The sequence below is a fragment of the Xylocopa sonorina genome, chromosome 14, assembly GCF_050948175.1.
Source record: "Xylocopa sonorina isolate GNS202 chromosome 14, iyXylSono1_principal, whole genome shotgun sequence".
NCBI classification, from domain to species: Eukaryota; Metazoa; Arthropoda; class Insecta; order Hymenoptera; family Apidae; genus Xylocopa; species Xylocopa sonorina.
In genome coordinates, this window is record NC_135206.1 from 3,926,783 (window position 1) to 3,950,234 (window position 23,452).

The 23,452-nt window shown below is 46.9% G+C and overlaps 1 protein-coding gene across 1 annotated transcript in view; it reads right to left on the minus strand.

Moving 5' to 3' along the window:
• Dally (division abnormally delayed protein) overlaps positions 1-23,452 on the minus strand; it is a 72,372-nt gene that overhangs the window by 38,266 nt on the left and 10,654 nt on the right. Inside the window, exons 3-4 of the mRNA XM_076906735.1 lie at positions 11,993-12,563; positions 9,725-9,926 (exon numbers count right to left, since the gene is read on the minus strand). Of these exons, the coding sequence (XP_076762850.1) occupies positions 9,725-9,926; positions 11,993-12,563 (773 nt within the window). The remainder of the gene's footprint in view (positions 1-9,724; positions 9,927-11,992; positions 12,564-23,452) is intronic.

The following is a 23,452-nucleotide window of genomic DNA, read 5'->3' on the forward strand; positions in this document are numbered from 1 at the left end:
CGCTTGGAAACAGAACTCCTCTTGGATATCGGACGATTTATAATTCTGTTGCTGGATCGAACCTTCCAAACACACTCGCGCGCATGGAGATTCGATCACGCGGTGTCTTTTTTCGCCTCCAAAAAATCTATCGCCTATTTCAGTTATTTTAATTCGATATGTTCATAATGAATCAATGAACCTAATGAAAATACGAGTGGCTGCGAGAACGATGAGTCTCGCCTGCTAAAATAGAAGCGTTTATATTTATTAGCCTGCAATTTTCTCGAGTTTCACCCCTTGCATCCCTTCCAAGATCCATTCGAGTCATAATTTCCAAGAAACGTTCGATAAATCATTCGCTCTCGTTTATTCGAGCACAGACACTCATTGTTCGCACGACGATGGCCTACGAGTCTACTTCAGCGATATATTAACACCACCTATTATTGAAGTAAGCGGAAAGAAGAGGGCGAAGAGGGAGCGCCAAGATTTTGTAAGAGTCCAAGAAAGATTCCTAGTTTCATAATCGTTCTCGTCTCAGCCACGTGGACGCCACATTTTTCCATTACACAGACGATTCAGAAATCGTGGCTACCAGCGTAGCTTAATCGTCCTGACCAGAGAACCACGTATCTCTTTGATGCAACTGAACTTGACGAACGTCCGCTCGCGCGAGCTATGAATATTCCTGCGCGACCAGGGACCTCCGCTGGGAAATACAAATGTTTGCGAACGTTCTCAACCAGTTCGCATGCACATTATCAACGTGTCGACGATACATACGACTCTGTGCTATGGCCCGTAACACAATTGATTCGCGACGCAGGAGCTGCCTGCAATTACCACAAATTTACCTGGATTTTATCCGCGTTATTGCAGGTCGAAAATACCAAATCCTCGATCTGGACTTTCGAAGAGTCCCCTGGTGAATCATCGTGGGCGACGAACAGTTCAACCGAGAAGTGAAATCACCGAAAGGCCACCTACAACAGCCATCGTCGTCCTCCTCGGGAGACGTGACCTGCGCGCGATATTCGAGAATCGCTGACCTGACCCAGAGAGCGGATGGAGCGAAATATGTATCGAGATTTATAGGGTAAAAGCGTAGCGAACTAAATAGCGGAAGAGGGTAGGAAACGGCCGCGACGAGCGATGCCAAAAAATTTCAGGGAGCAGCGTGTGCTGGGTTAAGGAGGAGAGAGCGACGGTTGCGTCCTGGCAGAGGCAGCAGGGTCTCGATATTCTTTTCCGTGCACGTATGACGACGACACGACGTCGGTGCACCAAATTGAATTCGACTGCGAATTCCTCCGCTCGCGTCCTGCTCGCGAAGTGAAACGTCGAAACGCGGTGCCAGGATCGAGGAGAGAGGGCGATTCCGTGACGGACTGCGTGACGGAACGATAAAAAGAATCGCGTGGAAGATCGCGGAATAATAACGAGGAATGTTAATAGACGCGCTTCCGAATGGTAGACAAGCAATAACGCGTGAGAACGACGCCACTTGGAGCTGGTACCGATCGACGAGCATTCCTTTCGAACGCGCCCAGATGCACTGAAGGGAGCCTCGCGCTCGAAATGCCTGGAAACCAGCAGGAACTTTATAAATAATTCATCCGGTTTTAACGATCCGTTGAAATCTAACTCGCTAATTGCGCGTCGGGGAGTCCGCCTTTCTTTTTACCCGCCGTGGAATTATCTTGACATTGAAAGCAGCCTAGATCGGATAATCCAAGATCGTTTCGAGCTTACCGTTCTTATGCAGATGCAGCTTATACGTCGTATTCTTTCAACTACCAAGAAACATACCGATCGAAGGGGTTAAAAGCCAGTGCGATGTCCGCGTCTTTCATCCGCTAATAAAGAAAGATACGCATTCGCGGTACGAACCAGCTTAATTAAGCAAAATTACAATAAATCCCTGACCTCTTATTATCTCAACTGCTGTCGAGCATTATCCCAATTATACCAGCTCCGGGGGAAGAAATCAGAGCTGGCTCTCTCGCGCATCATTAAAAAACAGAATACGTAAATTCACCGAGTCGTTTGAATGCGAGCTCCGATTATTCGAATGAAAAGTTACGAGTAGCAAGGGTAATCCGCGAGCGGCTGTTATACGAACGATCCAGTTACTCCAATCGTTCGCTCTCTCGATCTGTTCGTTCTAAATATTCCCTTCAATGCCTGCGCGAGGTCTCATCGATATCAGCCCTCGTGCGTTTCAATAATATTCAAGATTCTATGGAAGTTTTTCAAACGTTTCTCGAACACGACTACGCTTTTACCCTCGAAATCGAGCGGTTATCGACGATTACTCCTCTGAATATGTCTCTGCGAGATTGCATAATTCATAACCACCCCCTGGCCAAAGTTAGACGTTTAGCCACGTGGCTATGATTCAATTTGAACACCAATGCGACACAACCACGGTAAATTAATCGACATTGTAAAGAACCCAATTAAGTGGACGCGTCACAACCGAGCGAACTTGGCCGTTTCGAGGCCCCTTGAAACAACGCTGGACAATTTCACGAGACATTAACGTCGACCGTATTACTTCGCGAAAGACAAACTATCGCAGGAGTGGCTGCGTCGCTGAGGAGGAGAATCGAGCCGCCTAAGCGCCTCGAGGATTTCTCGGATTGCCGTGATCCACGGGTCATTATAATCCGGGATCGATGGATCCAATGACGACGCGCTGGTCCCAGACGACGAGACGAAGACGACGAAGACGAGGCGGCGAAAGTCTGAGAGAGAGCTTGAAGGGGAGAGGTCGAGGGAGCAAGGTAACGCGAAGGACCTTTGCATTGTATGGAGATAAGAGGAGAAGGAGGAAGCGAAAGGGGGAGTGGTGGGAAGGTGGGAAAGGAGGAACACTAGGAATAATAATGAGGGATTATGATTCCTTTTGCTTAGCGGCTGTGGATGAACAGAGACAATGCCACCTTTTTCGCTCGTCCAATTACCGGAACGGTTGAGAAAAGCGGCTGCAGGAGTCACGGGGCGCGATCGACGGAGTACAGGAAATGAGGTCTATCGACGACGCTGTTCGTACATAACAATGCCTCGCACACGCGGCAAGCGGTGCGAGATCGATCGACGAGTGATCGTTGTTGTTGCAGTTGAAGATAATTTCGAGCTGTGATTGAAGCTCTGCAGGGCAACGAGATATTGTTGAGACGCCGAGGTCGCGATTTCTGGGAGTTTCCAAAAAGAAAAGGCACCACCGTGGGAACGAACAGCGATGGCGGGACGAAAAAGATTGGCGGTGATCAGCGTGGCAGGACCAGCGACCGTGGGCTGATTGAATTTTCGCGCGAATTAACAAGAGCGAAGGTCCGTGTTGCGACAAGAACCACGGCTCGACGGACAGGTATATACGATGGTCGAGGGCGAACACATCGAGACGTAGCTCCAGCACTGGAATAGAGGCGGCTAGGTGGACGCAGGGTGAATAATAATGAGGGACGGCAGGCCGCGAGAACGCCACCCCGGGCGCCTTTTCGTAAAAGGGGCCGTTAAGGTGCTACCTTAACGATCCCTGAGGCCCCGCGGCGGGGTGGGGCCAAAGGCCACGTGGAATGCAGACACGTAACGCAACCAGAATGCGCTCACGGTCCGCCTGGCCGAGGGAATTATTGCCGGATTCGAGGGGACCCATGGGACCCCCTGGGCGTGGGCTTAGGAACAGGTACGACCAGGGACACGAAGCCAGAGTCCTCTCTTTTGCTCTTTTCGCGATCCACTCTCGAGAAGACTACGCGTGGCGATAATTATTCTCGTCTGATCATCTCTCAAACAATCTTCAATTCAAAGAGACATAGAAAAATTCCTGTTACTTCTACAGTGACTCAAAAGTTTGCAGTTAAACATTCAGCGTGGAGGATAAAGTGAAAAAAATGCGGCGAGGGTAATAATTTGGCGAATTAAACCCGACGGGAACGAGCATCCGTCGCAGACAGGTTTAACGAAGCCCTTGGAGTGTGTCGCGAGGTAGAACGCGAATTTCCATGCACGCGGCTCCGTTCCTGCGCGCAAACGGGGAAGGGTCGCGAGAGAATGTTCGTACAAGTATAAACTTGCACGAACAGGAGAATGAGTCCCCAGGTAGTAACAGGTACGCGAACTCCCGGGTCCCACCGTCGTCCCTTGGACCCTGCAAAAAGTACCACTTTTTATCCGCTTCTGCCCACCACGCGAAACGCATGCACACACCCACACGGTCATTTGGCTACGCCTTTGTCCTCGATCCGAACAGATCGATTCCTATCGATCGCGTTTAAGTAATTAGGACGATCTGTCGAAGGCGTAAATTGCACTAGGATATAATAAGTGAAACGCCTTCGATTTTAACGATCGACCACGTAGAAATTTCCCCTGCATACCTGCGTGAAAACTGCAGCTGCGTCGTGGAATCTTCAGAAATCGTGTCCTCCCGTTGCTGATGAGAAAAAATGCCGATTACGCGGAATGCTCGAGCCACGAGATTGGAACTCGAGAGATGAAGTGAGATACGAGCGAGATAAGAATGAAACTGTCTTGTTAAGAGGGGATATATTTTAATGCCAGTCCCAATTAACATTCTAACTACACGGCTTGCCTCCTCCGTTCGTCGCTTATATTACTTGGCGCATTTAGCATGCACGAAGCTGTCGATTTGAATCTAAAAACTGCATCGATCGCGCTGGAAAACACTGCTGCGAATTTCGAAATTACGTTTGTGAGAATGTAATTTAAAATTTCAAGACGCTAATGACATCGCGCTCGAGCAATAATTGACACGCAGCGGCGGCGTCGAATCTAGTATTCCGCTAGGAAACAATCGTGTCGCATGAAACGGTAACGAGCGTAGAAAATAACAGGTTCGAAACGCGGACAATGCGTCTGTAGCGTATGCGCGAAAACGGCGTTGAATATTTCAATTTCCAATCGCTGTCAGCCAGGCTCATTACGAATCGATCTGGTTCCACGTGCTCCTCGACCAGACGTAAGTTAATAACACGCGGGAAATAGAATGGCGAGAGGATGAAAAAAAAAAAGAAAAAACGTGGCTCTATCGCGTACACGGAGACCAGCTTTCCATAAAGCAAACTCGAATCAGAAAGCCTGGTCCACGGGATAATGCGCGTATCCCAGCCGCTAAAAGCCATTCCGAATAATCGTCGCAATTAAAAATGCATTGGCCGCGTAATACCTTTTTAAACGGCCGGAGGGGGAAGGTATAACCGGAATGGTTGATGCACTTGTGAATCGATCCGGCATCGTGCCCGTGGGATCGTCCGAGGAGGGTAGGAATCCCTCGAAAAGGGATCGATCTCGTCGTTGTCTGCGCTGAGAAACTTTTAATTGCGTTCCACGCGTTGCCGCCTATTTCGACGCGGTACACGGGCCGAAGAAAGGGCGAGACAGAGGAGAAAAGTGGTCTGGTGGGACCAAGTGCCTTCGAGGAGATTAGGTAGCCTCGATTAGGAACGAGGGCCTTCGATATCGACCTCTGATATACGTATTGTGCCGCACTGGTAAACGTCCGTCTAAAAAGTATATTAACATAACGCCACAACTTTTTCTATGAATAAATATTGCTAAACGTAATTAAACAGGAAGTGCATTGCCTCCAGGGCGAGCGCAATATTCTTCAGCAGTGTAACTTTTATGAATCGAGTAATACTGTTCCCGTAAAAACTGAAACTTTCGTCGTTAAATTTTGCATAAATTCAGTTATAGCAGAAGGAGGAATTTCTCGGCTCGAAACCGTGTAAACGTATTAACTGCGGATCGTGGGTCGTTGTGACGATATATTTAAGAGAGTGATAGTAATGTAAATTCAAAGTGTTTTACCAGGGATTAAAATCGTCGAGGATAGAAGGGGGACGAAGGGACACGAGCAAAGAATCCAATATCAGCTACGAAAGGGCAAACAGCTTAACAAAGGGCCAGGAACAAGCATAGGTAAATGCGGCAGAAGATGGAGAAGAAAGCGTGGGCGGAGGGCGATGGTAAGAGGTGTATGCACTCTGATATCCGCTCTGAAAACATACTTCCAGCCAGGTATACCAATTTAATCAACTTCCGAAAAGCTTCTAATATCAGGAAAATGCTTTTACCTACGCTGCCAGAAACGTTTGAAAGAAGTACGAGTACCAGCGGGATTGAACAAGTTATCCGATATCTCGTTAGAGACATTTGCTCTCTCGACGAGCAAAAAGCGGACCGTCGTCCCTCAAATATTTGAAAACCATTACAATTTATAATATCTCCTATTTATGTTTAATTAAAGCCTTCAGTCGGCAATTTCTCCCAGTTTAAATACGTACACCTTGATGAGGAACATCGTATTCGTAAATCTTATCGATGCTTTGATTGCATTACATTGATCAAGCGATTAATACATTATGTATTTACGAGTGAAAGAAATATCATGGAAATACTACATTTCCAATTCTAATAATCAAAGAGATCGAAAGGATAACGCGTGGAATATTCAATTGATGGAATAAATATTCCCAGTGATTTTAATTCCTAAGTGATTTTAATCAGACAGATGCAATTAACTTAGCACCCAGTGTTAGTGTCAGAGCACTTGACTGACACTTGGTTTTCTAATTTTGTTCGTTGTATCATAAGAAGAAAACAATGTTTCACTTCGAACGACAGAAAATTGCACCGTGCTTCGACAGTCTTATTGGAAATTTGCGTTAATAAATATCTTGCTTGGGATTAGCGAGTGGCCATTTACTGGCGAGCAACGCGAGCCGATTGTCAATGGAAAAAATGCTTGATTAACAGTTTAGAATATCTACATTGTATAATATCCGCATAAACTTGGCGCACTACTACTTTGAAGTAGTTCAATAACTGTTATCATTCATTTCCGTTTATAGCAGGATGAAAAAAGTCTTCTGATGACTGGCCATTAAAATAAATGGCTATGCATCTTAACAGCCTGCATGAATACCTGCCGCGGGCGATGGAGGTTCGAACAACTTTTTCAAAGTTTCAATAAGATGCCGGGTTGCTCGAGTTCGAAAAAGTAATCGACGTTTTACCATCGAACGAAGGGAAAACGCTCGAGTTTTAATAACGTCACGCTCTCCCGTGAATAAAGTCCGCGCTCGATCGAGCACAATAAAGAAGATACATTTGATAAATTACGTGACAAAATTGTCTATCGCGTCGCACATTCGACCCTATTGTTCCGTGATTGATTCCGCGCATTTCGAAACGACTCTATCTCGAAAATTTCCTCGCTAACAATGCACTCCAGATTGCGCGTGTCAAGCACATCTGGCGCGAGGAATAAAACGCGCAATCTGCGAGCTATAATTATTGACGGGACGCGGGTGGATATTTCAATCGGTTTTTAAATCGTTTCTTTTCGCCACCACCTCGATACGAGTCGTTCAAAGTGCATTGTTAAGGCGCCCTTAGCCGTCGTTCGCGTATCGCACGTTTCAATGCTGCTGGCTGCCTTCGTATGAACGCGGCTTGATGGCTCGCGGTACGAAAATTCGCATGATCGCGTCTCGCTGCGAAATTTATAACACGCACTGGAATTTATAGCCGGCATTCGTTTCGTTCCCAGCCGGTTTTGCTTTTTTCGCGATCCGCGCCAAGCATGCATTTCCCATTCGGAGCCAGAAGTGTCGATCATCCGGCAAAAACAGCTGACGCGCGCGATTGATCGACGCCGTCTAACGACTGATACGTCTGATGTATCCTATCACGGGGACGAAAAACGAAGAATCGAAGAGATGATCGCGCTGTCCGTTGCTTTTCCTGGTTTATTCATACGTCAGAACCAGATCGAGGATGAAGAGCCGTCCATAAAGTCTCGAGTCACCCTTTAATTATTATTTCTTACGTCTCCTTCAATTCTACCAGCGATTTAAAATTTCCTGCACCAATACTTGTTACGTACAAGTAAAGAAGAGTGGAGGAATCAACATTCTCGCTGAATTAATTTGAATTGTAGGATAATAATGGGAGCTTTGGGGCCATCGTAAATTAGCCACTAGCGTCTCGCGCGACTAATTCTTTTTCAATTTCGGGACACGATTGCTTATTTACTCGTTTCCTGGCGCAATTAGCCTGCTTAATATGCAATAACTGCATGATGCATGCGGACTGTATGATAAAGGATATCAAAGGAAGTAACGATGCGAGAAATAACCCGGAGGCGTAATACGGGCAGCTACCGTGCGATACGTTTCGCACACTCTCGCTGTACACGTTGCAGGGCATTCCTGTTCAAACGGAACTACGCCACTAAAGAATTTCAGAAATGTTATACGCGTCAAACATGCCCCGCGGCCGATCCTTTCTTCTGTGCACGCAGCGACAAACGCTCGAATAGCCTATGTCTTTATTTCTTACTTATCAAAATCGCCTTGCTGCTTCCAGTTAAAATACTCGTACGATCCGTCATCCTTTTGACCAGAAACATTGATAAAAAGCAGAGAAATTCAAACGAGCACCGCGTACAGGTCGCTCGAAAATTCGCATAAATTCCAGAGAACGCCGCGCGAGTTGACAATTACGCATGGAAACGAATCCTTTCGAAAGTTCGACGCGCTCGGAGGCTCGCGTCTACGCCTGGGTCCGTTCCTAAATTCACGATTAAACGAGGCGGTGGTGCAGTTTCCGGAAAGTTCCCGCGATCATTTATATTAACAGCCCCCTAATCCGCGCGGGGTTTGATATATCGCGGCCGCAAATTGCTCCCGTCCGCCTCTGGCCGCCTAAATAAAAAGCGAATTTATGGAAATACGTGGAACGGAGGGATAACGCCACGGCGTTCCTTGGGGCGGCTATCCGCGGCGCTAATATCAATAACAATGAGAACAAAAATACGGCATGCACGGGAGGAGCCGGAGAGCAGGTAGACGCGAGCGGTCGCGATGCGAATCGAGGACTGACAAAAGGATCAAAAGGATCGGTGGAATTCTGCGAGCCATGGCGCGCTCGAGAAATCGCCTGGAATGGTCTCCGTAAGCGGCGCCGTTTATTTTACGAAGGAACGCCGAAAAATCTTTCGAGTTTACCGCCCGTGCGGTCTTCTCCCCGTCTACCGGGTGTTTCAAACTTCACCTCGACCGTTCAACCGACGAACGACGCGTCCTTACCCTCGATTTTCATTTCATACGAACGTTATTCATACAATGCGACGAAGAAAGAAGTTCTAATGCATGTTTGCACGTGAATACGTATATATGCACGCTCTGGTGATAATGGCCAAGTAAGTCGCGTGTACACTCGCTAACGATGCAAATGAGTTAATTGCTGGGCATAGTCGATTCGACGGGGAACGAAAATTGTACGTGTTTGCTCGTTTCTTGCGAGGCTATTAACTGAGAGGACTGTGTTCGTCTTACTTGCGTACGTAGAAACGGCTCGCAGAGGTGAATGTTCTATCGATCGGTGTGATTGTTAAAACAGTTATCAACTCTGCATACGCGTGATTGTAACGTATTCAGAATCAAAGATCAGTTTCGAGATGAATCGCGCGTATGAAACTCGCGGTACCGTGTTCGACAGGGCGGACCAGGAATCTCTCTCTCATATCTATTCATACAGGACTGCGAAGGGGTTAAAAGGAGGACGGCAGAATAAAAAGGGCGGGCTTTTCGAGGAATAAAACCGATGCAAATGTATCTACACTAAATAGACACCAGAGAGAGGATTCACCCCGTGTATCCGGCGGAGATTACACGTGTGTGTTAGAATTCTTTTGGCGGGTACTCACCTTCTCCTCGAGCGCCGGCCCGTTCTCCATCGCGTGCATAATGGCGGCCGAAATGCGGGTGTCCAATTGTCTGACAGCCCCCTCGGCATTCAGGCCCAACGGGTCGTTACGACCGTCGACCGCCACGACCAGCCTCTCGACCGTTTCCACGTAGCCTGACCACGCGAGGTCCAATTCGGATGCCGGCTTCGTCAGGCAACCCCTGCAATCAGATTATTTTCAGCGTCGCTTTTCACTCCCACTGAGAACGACGCTTTATCCGCTCGACATTTCCCGGCTAACTTCTTCCTCGACGCTCTTCTCGTCCCTCCTCGTGCGTACCAACACGCAGACGTTACGATTTACACAATTATTTTAACCATCCACAGAACCAGTCGACGTTCAACTGATGGTCTTCATTAAAAAGCTGACACTGTGTAATTTGAGGAATAATTAAAGCTACGTCTCTCGTGCACGAAGTATCGAAACGATGCCTTGGACTAGTTGCACCGAACGGAAGTTTACAACGGGCATAAGTAAAGGTTTAATAAAAGATTTATATCCGAAGGATGGCATTCTCCTCGAGCATAGCGTGCTTACATAACCAACTACTATTCAAAGTCCCAAGTAAAGCAATTACAAGTTTACGCAACAAGTTGTACAAATGTGTCACCAAGTAGAGTTGCATTGAAATCGTTACAACTTCTCGGGGTTATTCATTACACGAGCCATCTTTCATCGTGGCAGTCGTTCTTTATTCATGTTCAACGAGGGAAACGGAACTTTAAATACCATTTTTGGCTACGTAAACCCACAATCCTACTTTCCATTCGCAATGATTCACGAGTCTGTGAAACGATACGACCAGCTATCTGCCAGCTATCTCTTAACCTGGTTAGAAGTTCCTTTTTTAATTTGAATTTCTGAAAAGTGTACTTTCGGATGGAACAGTGTAACACGATGAGACCGAGTTCATCGATCGCGCGTGCATATTAAATCTTGGGGCGAGCCAAAAGTAACTTGTAACTCAATTAAAAGTGTGGAAATCATTTAAAATAGATTCAACGAGTTTGTCAGGTGGCATGTAAAAGCAATTTCCACGGCGAAATCGAATTTTTCAACCAAGTGTCAACGTGCAGAGGCGATAGCGAAGTGTAACTAGGTTATTCACAGCTAACTCTGGCTTCTCTTCTCTTCTCTAACTCACAGTGGTGTTAAAAAAAAATGTCGATGCGTTCTTCTACTGCTTAAATGTACGTCTCTGCCAGGCACGATCGATGTTGCGAAATTTGCTGGAACGTTTCGAAGGAACGATTAAAAAAAAAACAAAGAAAACGAGAAACGAAAGCTGCACGTACAACGATTTCGCGGAACGAAAACCGGCACGATGAAATCATCCTAGGCACGAGGTGGTTTCGGCTCAAAATGCATTTTGGTTCACACCCACGTGCCCTGAGTATATTTAGATCTCGAGTGAGCAATTTCACTGGTTTCATCGGACGTGAACACGTGTACGGTAAATTAACTGCAAAAGAATCGACTCCGCAGTTGTTGCAGCCAAGATGGACGCTCGACGTGCAAGAAACGCGTCCTCCGACATCGCTTAACCTCTGATACAATCATCTACGCTGTTACCTTAATAACGATGCAGCCAGAGTTTGCAACTGCGTCGCGACGCACTCGCTTCTTCGTTCGGTTCTTCAAAATTAACTCCACTTAACGTATACGATGAATAATTTGCGAGACGAATAGCAGGTATATACGTGCCTTACACGCGAGAGCTGAATGCGTACTGAACTGTCTTCTACGTCCTCCGAATAGCAAACGCAAACGCCTGATAATAACGTAAATAATATGAGCGAATTCTTTCGAAGAATCGTAGTCGCGTTACGCGTGGGAAACGTAATAACAGTCTCGTCGAGCAGCAACAAGAATACTGAGAATTTTCCATCGAATGACACGATCGCAGTCGAGAATCCACGATCGTTCACGAAAATAATTCTACATCATTGCAATACTCATTTCCGAGTAAATGAACTTTATAATATAATACACCAACTAATATTAAATTAGCCGAATAAAATAGCATCGAATAATTCTCTAAACTTCGCAGGATAGCATAAAGATTCGCGCGACCGTAGGCCACCGGAAGTGTTCGAGAACCGCGCCGCCTTCGAAACGATTCCCACAGGGCCGTGGCTCCGTCACGATGACTAATGCGATTGAAAATGAACAAAGGCCAGCCACGAGGCTGGTGGTAATTACTGAAGTTGGATAAATCGTGCTCACCTCATGACATTAGTGCAGAATCCGCTGCAGGGCCTGACGGTGGGTCCCATGCCCTTGCACCTAGGACAATAGGTCATTCTGAGGAGCGCACCGTAGCAGGTTTCCTGCTGGGGGCTGGTACCGGAGAACAGCACGCTGTCGGTCTTGTCCAGGACCGTTTGCCCGAGAGTCAACGCCTGCACGAGCACCCTGGTCGCCTCCAGGCTCTTGCTGACCGACTTAGCAACCTGCTTCGGTATGTCGCCAAACGGCTGGATTTCGTCCATCGTCTCGTACAGGCAGGTCTTGAATTTCTCCGTGAAATCCTGCTCGTACTGCCGCGGGTTCACCGCCTTGTGGTACGCGATGGGGAACAGTTTCGTGAAGAACTCGATGAAACGCTCCTGGAGTATGTCACGGGTCAGAGGCTGCTGCAAGGTGTCCGGCGTGTTGCTTGGCGATACGTATTCGATCATCGCCTGGTAGAGCGCTTTTATCGAGGGCCTGCTCAACACGGCCATCGTGCTGTACACTTGCTCGAACAGGGTTAAGGTTTTGTTCTCCGACTGCTTCGCGAGCATCGTCACGGTTTCTGGAAAACAAAAACGTCGAGGTTAAAGGCGGCCTGCAAGAACTACGGCCCAGCGAATTTCACGCGCGAACCCGCCGCGGGAAAAGATAATAAATCCGTTTTTGTCGATCGCCTCTGCAGCGAGATTTTGGATCTTCTTCTTGGATTTACCGTGAATCAGTTTTGTTTTATGTTAGATGCAAATTACTGGCGAGAGTAACGCGTTTTAATAACGCGGAGGAGTAAAAGGATCGTGAAGTACGCGGTAGCTACAGAGGGAAGAAAATTTCACAGTTATCGCCCGGGTACATCGATCGTAAAAGTATCGCAGTAACAGTAACAAGTTCCGCGAAGTAGCTGGGAATTACAAGGGCGAGAAGGCTTTATAGTTAGCTCAACAACGCGTACATCGTAACGGGAAGGTAGTAACGCTAACGAGAACATTTACCGGGGTAATCGGAATTTATTGAGATGGAACATCTCGTAGTCACCGCTAGCATTGTACGCTGGAATGCAAAGATAACTGCAACTGGTGCTTCTTAAAATCAGGCATCGCCCTCCGTTTAATACTCTACTGGGTTCGAGCTACATATTATTTTCAACCAACGTATCGCGTGAAATTCAATAAAGAAGGAATATAAAAAAAGCTGCGTTCAAAAACTGATACTGGCATAAATTCCTCGGTCAATAGACAATTTCGCGCGCACACAGACGTTTACAATACACGCGTGTGTGCACGGGCAGAAGGTACGAGGACCGTGTATAAAACACAATCGAACCTCAAACAACTAACCTCCAACGAATCCGTCGCTAACAAGATTTTTGGCCGCGCTGTTATTTGAATTTCGACCGGTTTTCCAATACAGTGGCCCCCATAGGCGGATCCTTCTGAAAATCCAGTGAAAACGCTATCCAAACATCAAACAACCGGACCGTCGAAAGACCGACGCGGACGCCTACGAATTCGTGCACGGGGTTCGAATCCCCGACGGGTGAAAACAAATATCAGCCTATTACGGCGGCCATCGAAGAATAATGGAGTTGGACCGTACGGTGTAAACCGGGTAGGACCATCTAGCAGCCCTCTGACGATGACTAAGAGCAAATTGCCAACGCGCACCCTGGTCCCCAATAGTAGTAACATTCCATTCGTCTTCTTTCAGCTCCGGCTCGCAGTCCTGCGACTGTTCGCATACCCCGCGAAAGAGGAAATCGAGAGTAAAAGAAGAGAGCGAACGATAGAACGGCTAGTGGAGCGCAAAAGAAGTAACGGGAGGCTAAAACTATGCGCGCGAGTCGAACGAGGAGGAGGACCTAGAGGAGAGAGCCGAGGAAGAGAACATCGTCACGGTGTCCACTATCCTGCTATACGACTCGAACGTCCGTCCGTCCTCTTCCCGGCACCTTCGCCTCGAAGGGCTTCTTTTACCTACGCATACACACGATTTCAGCGCCTCTCTCCTCCTCTTCCTCTTGGTCGCCTCTTGGCGCGTCTCGTCCTGAGGCACTTGAGGCCATTCCGCGGCACGGAGGAGAGCTTCGGCATTCCTCTCGCCGGTCATTTTATTTTAGCGCCACCGTGTGGGAGAACGCCTCTCCGTCTCTCTTGCTCTCCTTCCATCCAGCTGGGTATCTTCCTTTCACCGCCACGGTCGACCGAAACGCCGTCCTTCTCTTTGTCCAACACCGCCTGGTTGCTCCTCTCTTCGGATTCTGCCGTCCACGCCGTGCAGCCTCTCTCTCTCTCTAGCTCTTTCTGTCCCTCTCTCCATCTCTCGTTCTTTCTCTTCTCATCCTTTTCCCTACCCCACGTAGGCTCGTCCGTGCGAGGCCGATGGACCACGATGTCGGTGTGCTCGCATGGGTACCCAACGGCGTGGTGGCCATGTTGCGGAGCACGGAGGGGGTGCAAAAGGTACGTGGGAACTGTACCACGCAACTTCGTCGCTCTGCCTGGACCTGGCCTCGAACCAAACGAAATTTTAACCGCTTCGTATCCGAGCCACGGAGAACCCGCCATGGACAAGGCGATTCGATCCTCGTCGATGATTTATCGCTGATTATTCCAATTTTTATGCCTCTACCAGAACGTTTCTGAGAGAGACGAGAATCACGCAACGTCTGACTGCACGGACAGTGTACGAAGTTACGTTGAAACGTACTGCAATCCGTTGCATAATGATCCAGTGTACTCGAGCGCATTGGAAAAATACAGCCAATAATAAAAGAGAAAGAAAAGAGTACTGCCGCACAATTATGTTTAACTTTTAATTCACGTTCGATTAACTTGGACGCCGATACGAGTCTGACCTATGCCCCTGTAACTCTTCCCGCGAGAGATGCGAGTATATTACGTACGTACACCCTAATAAACTCGAGACTGTCTTGCATTACAAGCATATGTGTATGCATACACTAATGCGGCAATTAGAGTCGATTTACACATATCCACGTTGCGTCCGCTCCACATTTCTTCTTTAGAGACGAACAACGACGCAAGGGGAATTCGCTGGACAGCATGAATAAGAATAGAATAAACGGTCACGTCCAAAACTTCTCAAACAGAGGGGACATTTTAGAGAATAAATCGCGCGTCAAGGTTGAAGGTAATGTTGTCCGTCTATTAGGACATTTTTCTCCAATACACGACGACGATCTACTTGTGCGAACGATACTTAAAGCATCGAATAATACCGTAGCGAAAAAAAACACTGCGAAAGTTGTATAGAAGCTATTTGAAAAAATATATACACACATGTGATACAGCAGATAGTCGATAACATGTGTTATCATTAATGTCGTGTTAACATGTGTTTAAATAATCGTTTTCACTGGCGATAAACGATAAAGACTGTCCCCAGCGACGAATATAAATGCGAAAAAATAAAAACCCTTAGCAACGTAAAGATTATCCTATAGAATTTGCTAATTTGTTGTAACAATGATGTAATACCCAGAAATACGACGAGCTTCGTCGCAAAAGTGGCGCAAAACGAGGGAGACGTCGTACTATTTCAAGCTAAACCCCATTGAACAGAAATACAGAATAGAATGCATCAAGATGAAGATAGAACAGGTGCGCGTAGCGTGTATGCGACTAAGTAGCCGATCTTCAAATACACCTTCGTTCGAAGGAATTAGAACACTTTCTCGATTGAATTGTTCGATCGAAAAAGCGAAGATGTCAAAAAAAATCAAGAAAATCTTTCATTTCTTCTTCTGTTCCTTCCGCACGCTTATCGTTTGCAAGAAGAAGGGTGCACTGCGGTAACGCGAGCACCCAACGCGTACATATATGGTGGCCTGCGATGGGTGACACTTTTCCAAGTAGGCGTGTGGCACGGGCAAGCTTAATTACGTGCGGATGCGCAATAGAATGAAAGAAGAGTCGGTTCGAGAGTTCGACGAGGGTGCTCTTATCCATTTCAAGTGGCGGCGAGGAGTAGCGAACACGTCGTCCACTCGACGAATAATTATTACCGAAATAATCCGCGGTCTCTTAACAGGAGACTCGATCGTGATTACCATTAGGCTAATTAATTATCCATTATCATAGCCGGACGAAAATCTAATTTCCGTCACCATTATGGCCTCGCCTCTCTGCAGCGCACTCGATAAGATTAAAATTAAATAGGATTACGGGGGAATTACTTTGAGAAATTTTCAACCGCTCGCGAGCCATCGTAGGAGATACCTTAGCATCTCGAGGGGGTTGAATGGCGTTAAATAATCGTCAAAGGGCCGCTTTCGAACTCTGAGCTTCGTTACAAGTTCTCTATTATACTTCTCCGACGATAGGCTTGACTTTAATGAAAGATTTTAAAGTGCAGAATTTGTGGACTGACTCCTAGCAAAATGTTAAGAACAGAACGTGCGAAATCCTCGGTTTTCAAACGATGGAGGCTAGATGGAAGGTGTGCACCGTGAAATGCAGCCGAAATCGATGCTAATTAATTCGTTACTTCTTCCACGAAACCTGTTCGACCGAAAGAACAATCGTGGACGAATCAACGCCCACGTTGGGCATCGACGACCTTAGCGTGGCTCGATGGGCGCGGCGCACGATGCCACGGTGTTCCCAAGCCGTAAAGAATATGATCGAAAATCATAGTGCTGTTATTTATTCGCTATTCATTACGAACGAAGGCTCTGTAATTTTCATATCTCTTTCTCTTCTCTCGCTCGAAAATAATAAATTGGTTCTACATTCGGAGGGCGCTCCAGCGTGAGAAAAGAATCATTTGTTCGCAGCTTTTCACTGAGATTTCACTGGTCTCGTTGAAATAAAAATGCAAATACCCAGCGTCTAAAATTTCACAGAGGATCCGATTTTGAGCCAGGTTTCTCCGCAGGTTTTCGGAGCGTCGTGCTTTCGATTCGACGCCAAGGGAATCCAAAGGCTTGCGCTCACCAGCCGCGATAAACATCTCGAACTCGCGGTGGAAACTCGTTTTCCGCGAGCAGGTATCGAAAATAGAAACGGGCCAGACGAAAGCCTAGAGACTAGGTTGCCGAGGCAACGACACGCGCAGCCACGACTCTCGTCTGCTCTCCCTCTATTTCCCTCTGCTGTCCTCCCTTTTCTTCGCAGAGTCTCTGCTACTTCCGTGCCGTCCTGGTCCGTTTTACCTTTTCCACCGTGTGAAATTACCGTACCACCGTGGCGAACGTACCCAACGACGACTGTACGCCCGGCTGGGAACGCGCGCGGCACGAAAATCACGGGTATACGACGACATAACGAGCCGAACCGCGCGACGCGGCCTCGCTCGCCGTTTCCCTTCTTCCTCTCTGTCCCTCTATCGCGAGCGATGCCAAAAGGGTTAGCCTGCTCGTTGCCTACGTGTCTATCTAAGTACAGTCCAAGACTGAGACCGTCCCAGCGATTTTCTACCAGATGCCAACTCCAAACTCCCAACCAGACCCGCGTTCCGACGTTCTTACTTCCTTCGACGGGTCCAAAGCGTTTTTGATTGCGCGTTCATGCTCGCTCCAATTATTCTGTCACGCTTCGTCGCAGCGCATCGTGTAAATTAATCATAAACATTGAAAACAGAATCGTTTTCTGTGCGGAACGAGTGAAGAGGAAAATTCCAATCCGCTTGAATGGCATTGCAATATTCAGATATAAAGACGATACGCATTTATCGGTCTGATTGCGTTCCTGAGAACGCGCGTATCAGTTAAATACACTGTTACTCGATTAACAACTGAATCAACGAACGATAGAGTGATCGATGCCTTTTAACGCGACTCTGATTAAAGATAACAGTGTACAATAAATACTGTGTACAAGCGTGTGTACCAGCGTGTGTATAGCGAAAAATATTGCTAATGTAAAATACAGTCTTTCGCCCAGCAGATATTTTGTTTATCGTTGACGCGTATCATCGGATGACAAGAACGAGTTAATATTAGCTATTTCGAGTGTGAGAAGAATTGCTCGCGACTTCACTTTTCACGCATACGTACACGCCACGCTGATAAAAGTTATTTCGAACTTGTAAAATTCTGACCAGATAAAGTGTGTAAATTATTCAGGAGGAGTCACGCCCAGCCTACCTGATAATTTTTTTATAAATATTTATAACTCTCACGACGCGAAACTTGGCCTGCAATATTTAATATCTAATTTTAATAGTCTATTAAATATTAATTATATGCATTAATGACCAAGAAATCTATGAGACGCCACTGCGCCAAGAGGGTGCGAGAGGCACCCTTCGCTCCTCGTCGATGCAAATCCGAAAATCCCAGGTTAGTAGTTCGCCACCCCAGCGATTTCGCGACGCGACGCGAACGGAAAAGTGCAAAGGGTGCGCGGGTTCGAAATGCGGATTCCCGTTTAACTGCATTATCATAAGTTTAAATAAATCCAGCAGAACGTACGCCAGAGCCCGCGAACGTAACGTAAAACGGCTCAGACGCGGGATAAGCGTACGTAGAGGGAATCCAGTTTCTGGATTCCGATTCAATGCCTCCCTCGTTCTCCACGCAATTCTCGAAAACACGAACGAGTGAAAGTTTACGACGAAGGTGTTCCAATTTGCAGTCGCGAGCCAGCCCTTCTGTACACCTCGAGGCATTCAAATGAAATTGGAGAGGAAAGTCGGAAAATATGCGTGGGATGAATCAGAAGGGATGAAGATTCGATCAATCTTCGAATTTGTAATCTCGATCACTGACTGAATATACGAGAGCATCGTTTCTGTGCGCAATTTTCTCTTAAACACTATGAGTCAGGCTTTCAATTGCAATTCATAAATTCGTCGACGCATCTCGGTTTTCTAAACTTCCCGGAAAAAATCAATTGACTATGCATGGTAGCCGGTGGCCGTTGAAACAGCAGTTTCGCGGGACTCGTTAGAATTTTGTGGGGTCGTCGCATCCAGGGTAAACGTTCCCGTGCGTGCGCGTGGCGGTCTAATTCTCACGGCGCGAATAGAGACGTGTATAGTCGGACGTGAAGTTGAGGGTGCGAATTTCGCGGGGGAACGTGATACAACGAGGTTAGCTACATCCAGAATCCCCCCTCGTTTCGGTTAGAGTGGACCGCATTGTCGACTGTGTGCTCGTGTATATACGGCTGACTAACTTTGCAGCCCTGGGGAGTCTGATCATGTAAATGCGGGAATCCGATACTGTCCTTCTTCCTCCTTCTTCGTAGACGAACTTCCCAGCATATACGACCGCCACACGCGCGCAAAACCTCCCCAGACTAAGTTGTTTGAAAAAATAAGCGTCATTTTAAAATTGCAGATACGGAAAATTGTCTTCCCCTTCGCAGTCGTTTCATCCTCCACATGCTGATGAACTTGGTGCAAGTCTGTCCGTTTTGCTGTACAAGATGCAGTGTATACCTGGTACAGGCTATGAAAGTTAAAATACCGGTAGAAGTTGGATAGCTGTGGTGTATATAGTCTGCATGAATTGATAAGAGGTAGAGCGGAATAAAGCCAAGTTAAAATCGTGACGAAGACAGATACAAAGGCTGAGGGTATAGCAGAGTGGTTTGCTGCTAAAGATTGGTGGTTTTGTGGTGCCTGGCACAACCGCAGTCGATTGTTCCAAAAGGAACAGTGGGCATTGTCACGAAGCGCCGCGACACTGCATTTTATTATCATTGTTCTGCTATCAGGCGATATACACTCGAAGTAACTTTTCTCTAACCAAAATTCTGATTGTAAACGGTTGAAGCTCGTTGTACCACGTTACAGAGAATGAACTTACAGAAGATATTAGAATGAAATATTATCGATTACGATGAATGACGCGGTGGACGATAGGAAATCTCCCCATTCGGTTCGTTCACGATTTCCTTGAACGCTTGGTAATATGTTAAGATACCATGCACAATATAACGCAAATAACTTAATTTCTGAGAAGCCCATTACACGTACAACACATTGCAGCTAACTAACATTCAGTCACTCTATCAGCGCCGCTTTTTCACTCCTTTTTACCAATCTTTTCTTTAACGATACGATTTAAAAGAAGTGCACAATTTATTAACGCGATTATCGGTGTTCTCCAGTAAAATACAAAGCGGAATAATGCGCTGACATTCATTGCGCGCGATAAAACACTTCGATACTTTCGGGAGAGGCTGTGGAAGGCGAAAGAGTATTTATCTCCATCGCAAAAAACAAACATCCGACGATCGCCAGGAGTTGATAATTGCGCAAAGTCGCGGAGTATCGTCCTCGCAAATTCCAGCAACGATGGTCGACGTGATCGCGCGAAGGAACCCTGGCTAGCTCCAGCGAAACGGCACTAAAGATAGGGGCGGTCGAGTGAAAAAGTAGCGCTGGCATTGTGGCAACGGCGAAATAAGAGAAAGATGGCCCCGTAAGCTACCGACGACACGGGTCATCTCGCTTATCTCCGGCTTAACCAGCCGTTTAGCACCGCGACACACGTACAAGGGGCGAACACAGGTGATACCTTCGCTTGGACGCTTTTATTATGCCCCGTACGTGTTACCTGATCACCACGACTACCCCCTGCCAACCGCGTCAAGTTCCTCAGAGACTTGTAGAATTGCGCCAGTATCGAGGATTATCCCTCGAGGGCGGAAATTGAAAAGGAGCAACGCTTCCGCGCCCTGCTACCAACCGGTCGATCCAAAAACCGAGTGTAATTGCTAATTCCTTATGGAATAACGCGCGTCGAACGAAAAACTGGCGCGTTCGATGGAGAGTATCGAAGAATATCGAAGTCAATCCATGAGGCTTAAGGTGACAGTAATTGGATCTTTTAAACCTGTAAGAAATAAGTGGCGCGCAACCATAAAACTGCTCGAACAGTAAGACTTTCTCGTAAATCTATCCGAGGGCCAACGGCGATTCCATATTTACGTGACAATAATTTCAAGCCACTTAAACCGGCCCGCGAAAGTCTTGACAAAGAGCCCATTAAACTCGATAGTTTCTTGTTTTGTCAAGACTCGATAAGGTTGAATGAAAGCCGGAAACGCGCGCGTTTTTCCGTGCTTTTAATAGCGCGAGCCGCGTTTCGATCTGCCGGCATTAATGGAGCGAGCGTTCGTCATCGCCGAGATAAAACTTGATCATTGTTTCCTCGGATGCTGCGCCGTCGGGTCCTCAGCGCTCGTTACATTAATTACGCAAATGTCTTGATTATCGCACGGTCAATAACGTCAATATTGGTTGTCCGGCTGGCTGGCACGCAGGGGATGTAATATACACACGGGCATTAATATCAGCTTTTAGAGAGGGATTTCGTGGCGAAACGCGACAGTTTACGAGCCATCCGCGATAACATCCTTCGATGAGGGCGATTAATTGTCCACGACGGCGCATCGACGCCTTTTTATGCCTCTATACACACTCGATGGGTTGTTGCAGCCTTTTTATCGCGACTATTAATCGGGTGAAAGAAAAATGGTACTAAGGAGACTATTTTTTAGCCGAGCATGACTGTACCGTATTGTTAGACCTTCTTGAAATAAGGTCGTTTAAAAGAATAAAATATTTGGGAACAAATAAAACGCAGTAGCTAGCAAGGAGTGCGCGATAAAAACGGGGATAAATATTTAAACAAGAAGAAAGGAGCGTTTGCTCTGTTTTATCTTTCGAAGCCAGATCAGGAGCGAGGCACGAAATTTCCACGGCTCGAATAATTACCAACAGTAGCGTATACGTTAAAATAGACTTATTTTACGACTTTTTAAGTGCCGAACTACCCGTTCCTCGAACGTTTCCCACGTATTAAGTCCCACCTCCTGCATCATCGAAGCTGCTTACAGCGCGCCGCATTTAGCGCGCGCGGGCAGAGCGCGAGGAACGCATGCTTTCGATCGTTAGCACCTGGCCTCATGAATTTATGAATTGTTTTTGTTACCATCTGTTACGTTAGCGCACGAACGTCGCGATGACAGCTACGTGCCCGCGATATATCTTTCGCAGATAATGTAATTTATAATCGCGCCGCGCTCAAGCCTCCATGGCCCTCCTGCCGGACTAATAGTTGCCTCGACTCTGTTATTCATAAGTGGCATTATACGCGATCGAACGTCAAATTGGTATTTCAGTCGAATTAGCCGAACGGTAAGCGACGCGAGATTTCGTTATTCATACGACACACTGTTATTAGACTCGTACCAATCCTTCGCTGCAGTTTCGAATTCATAAGTTTCCCGTATAACCGTTGAAAACGATCGCGATAAATCGCGGAGGGGCTCGCACGGCGGCGCGAATCGAATTTTCACGGAGGCACACCCAGCGCGCGTTCTTTCGAACGGCATTCAAAATTACGAGGCAAAGCGGCTCCACCCCTTTCTCTCCCCCCAAGCCGCGAACCCAGAATTTATCGAGATCCCGAAGAGCCCCGCGAAGCCAGGCTTTCCGGAGATACTTATCCGCGCCTTCGAGCGCCGCGGATCGCTTCAATAGATACTTTTTCTCCCTTTTTTTTTACCCCGCACGGGGACAACAGATCCGCGAGGATCATTAGAGATAAGAGCTGGCCATTGTACGCTTGCAAACGTGACTCGTATGAGATAGAAGAATAGGCAGTGGCCGGGACAAAAGCGAAGAAGACCAGGAAGATGGCAGACGAGAGGGGGTGGGCCTCGATTCTTCCTTTTTTCAGCCCCTCTTCCGTCCCGGCAATTAATGGCCCGCCAACGTTAATTGTCACCTGCGGTTTAATGCCACGAGTTACGAACACAGCATTTTGTACATTTTCTCCGCCACGGCGGTTCGCTTTCCTTCAGCCACTCCTTCATGGAAATAACTCGCCACCGCGATACCATGGGCGTCGTTTTAAACGCGTTTCAACTGCACTCTTCCGTATTTTCTTCTTTCCCACGGTGTACACGCATACTCCTGTTGAAGTTATCATCGATACACTACGATGAATAGAGGAAAGTTTTGTTAAACAACTCGACTCATCGAAAGGTAGAACAAAACCAATTACATTCGCTTCGATTACTAATCGACTAGTTACAAATTTTTAAATTAGGTTGTTCTACGCAATAAATGGCGTGTTCAGCGGTGTTTACGCGTTTAAAAATCATTCCATGATTCCTTCTAAATGCAATAGGCGTATTTCGTGTTCATCGAGGCGCGATAAAGGTGTTGCGAGATTCCACGTGCCTTGAAAAGTTCTCAAGATCTATGGTTTTTCTTTGCGAAAGGCCTAAGTTTGCACAACGATTTTGTCGAAAATCATCAGCTGTCCTTACACTCCTCGATTGAGTCTAACGTTGAACTATGTCGAGGAAAAATACGTGGAAACGAAAAACGATGCGATTGTTTCGTTCGCCCGGCAGCAAAATGCCGAACAATACGAAATCGTATTATTGATACAATCCGTGATTACGAATTCGAATAACGACTGAATTAAATCGTCATGCCTGGCATGCATTCCTATCGGCGTGATACGCA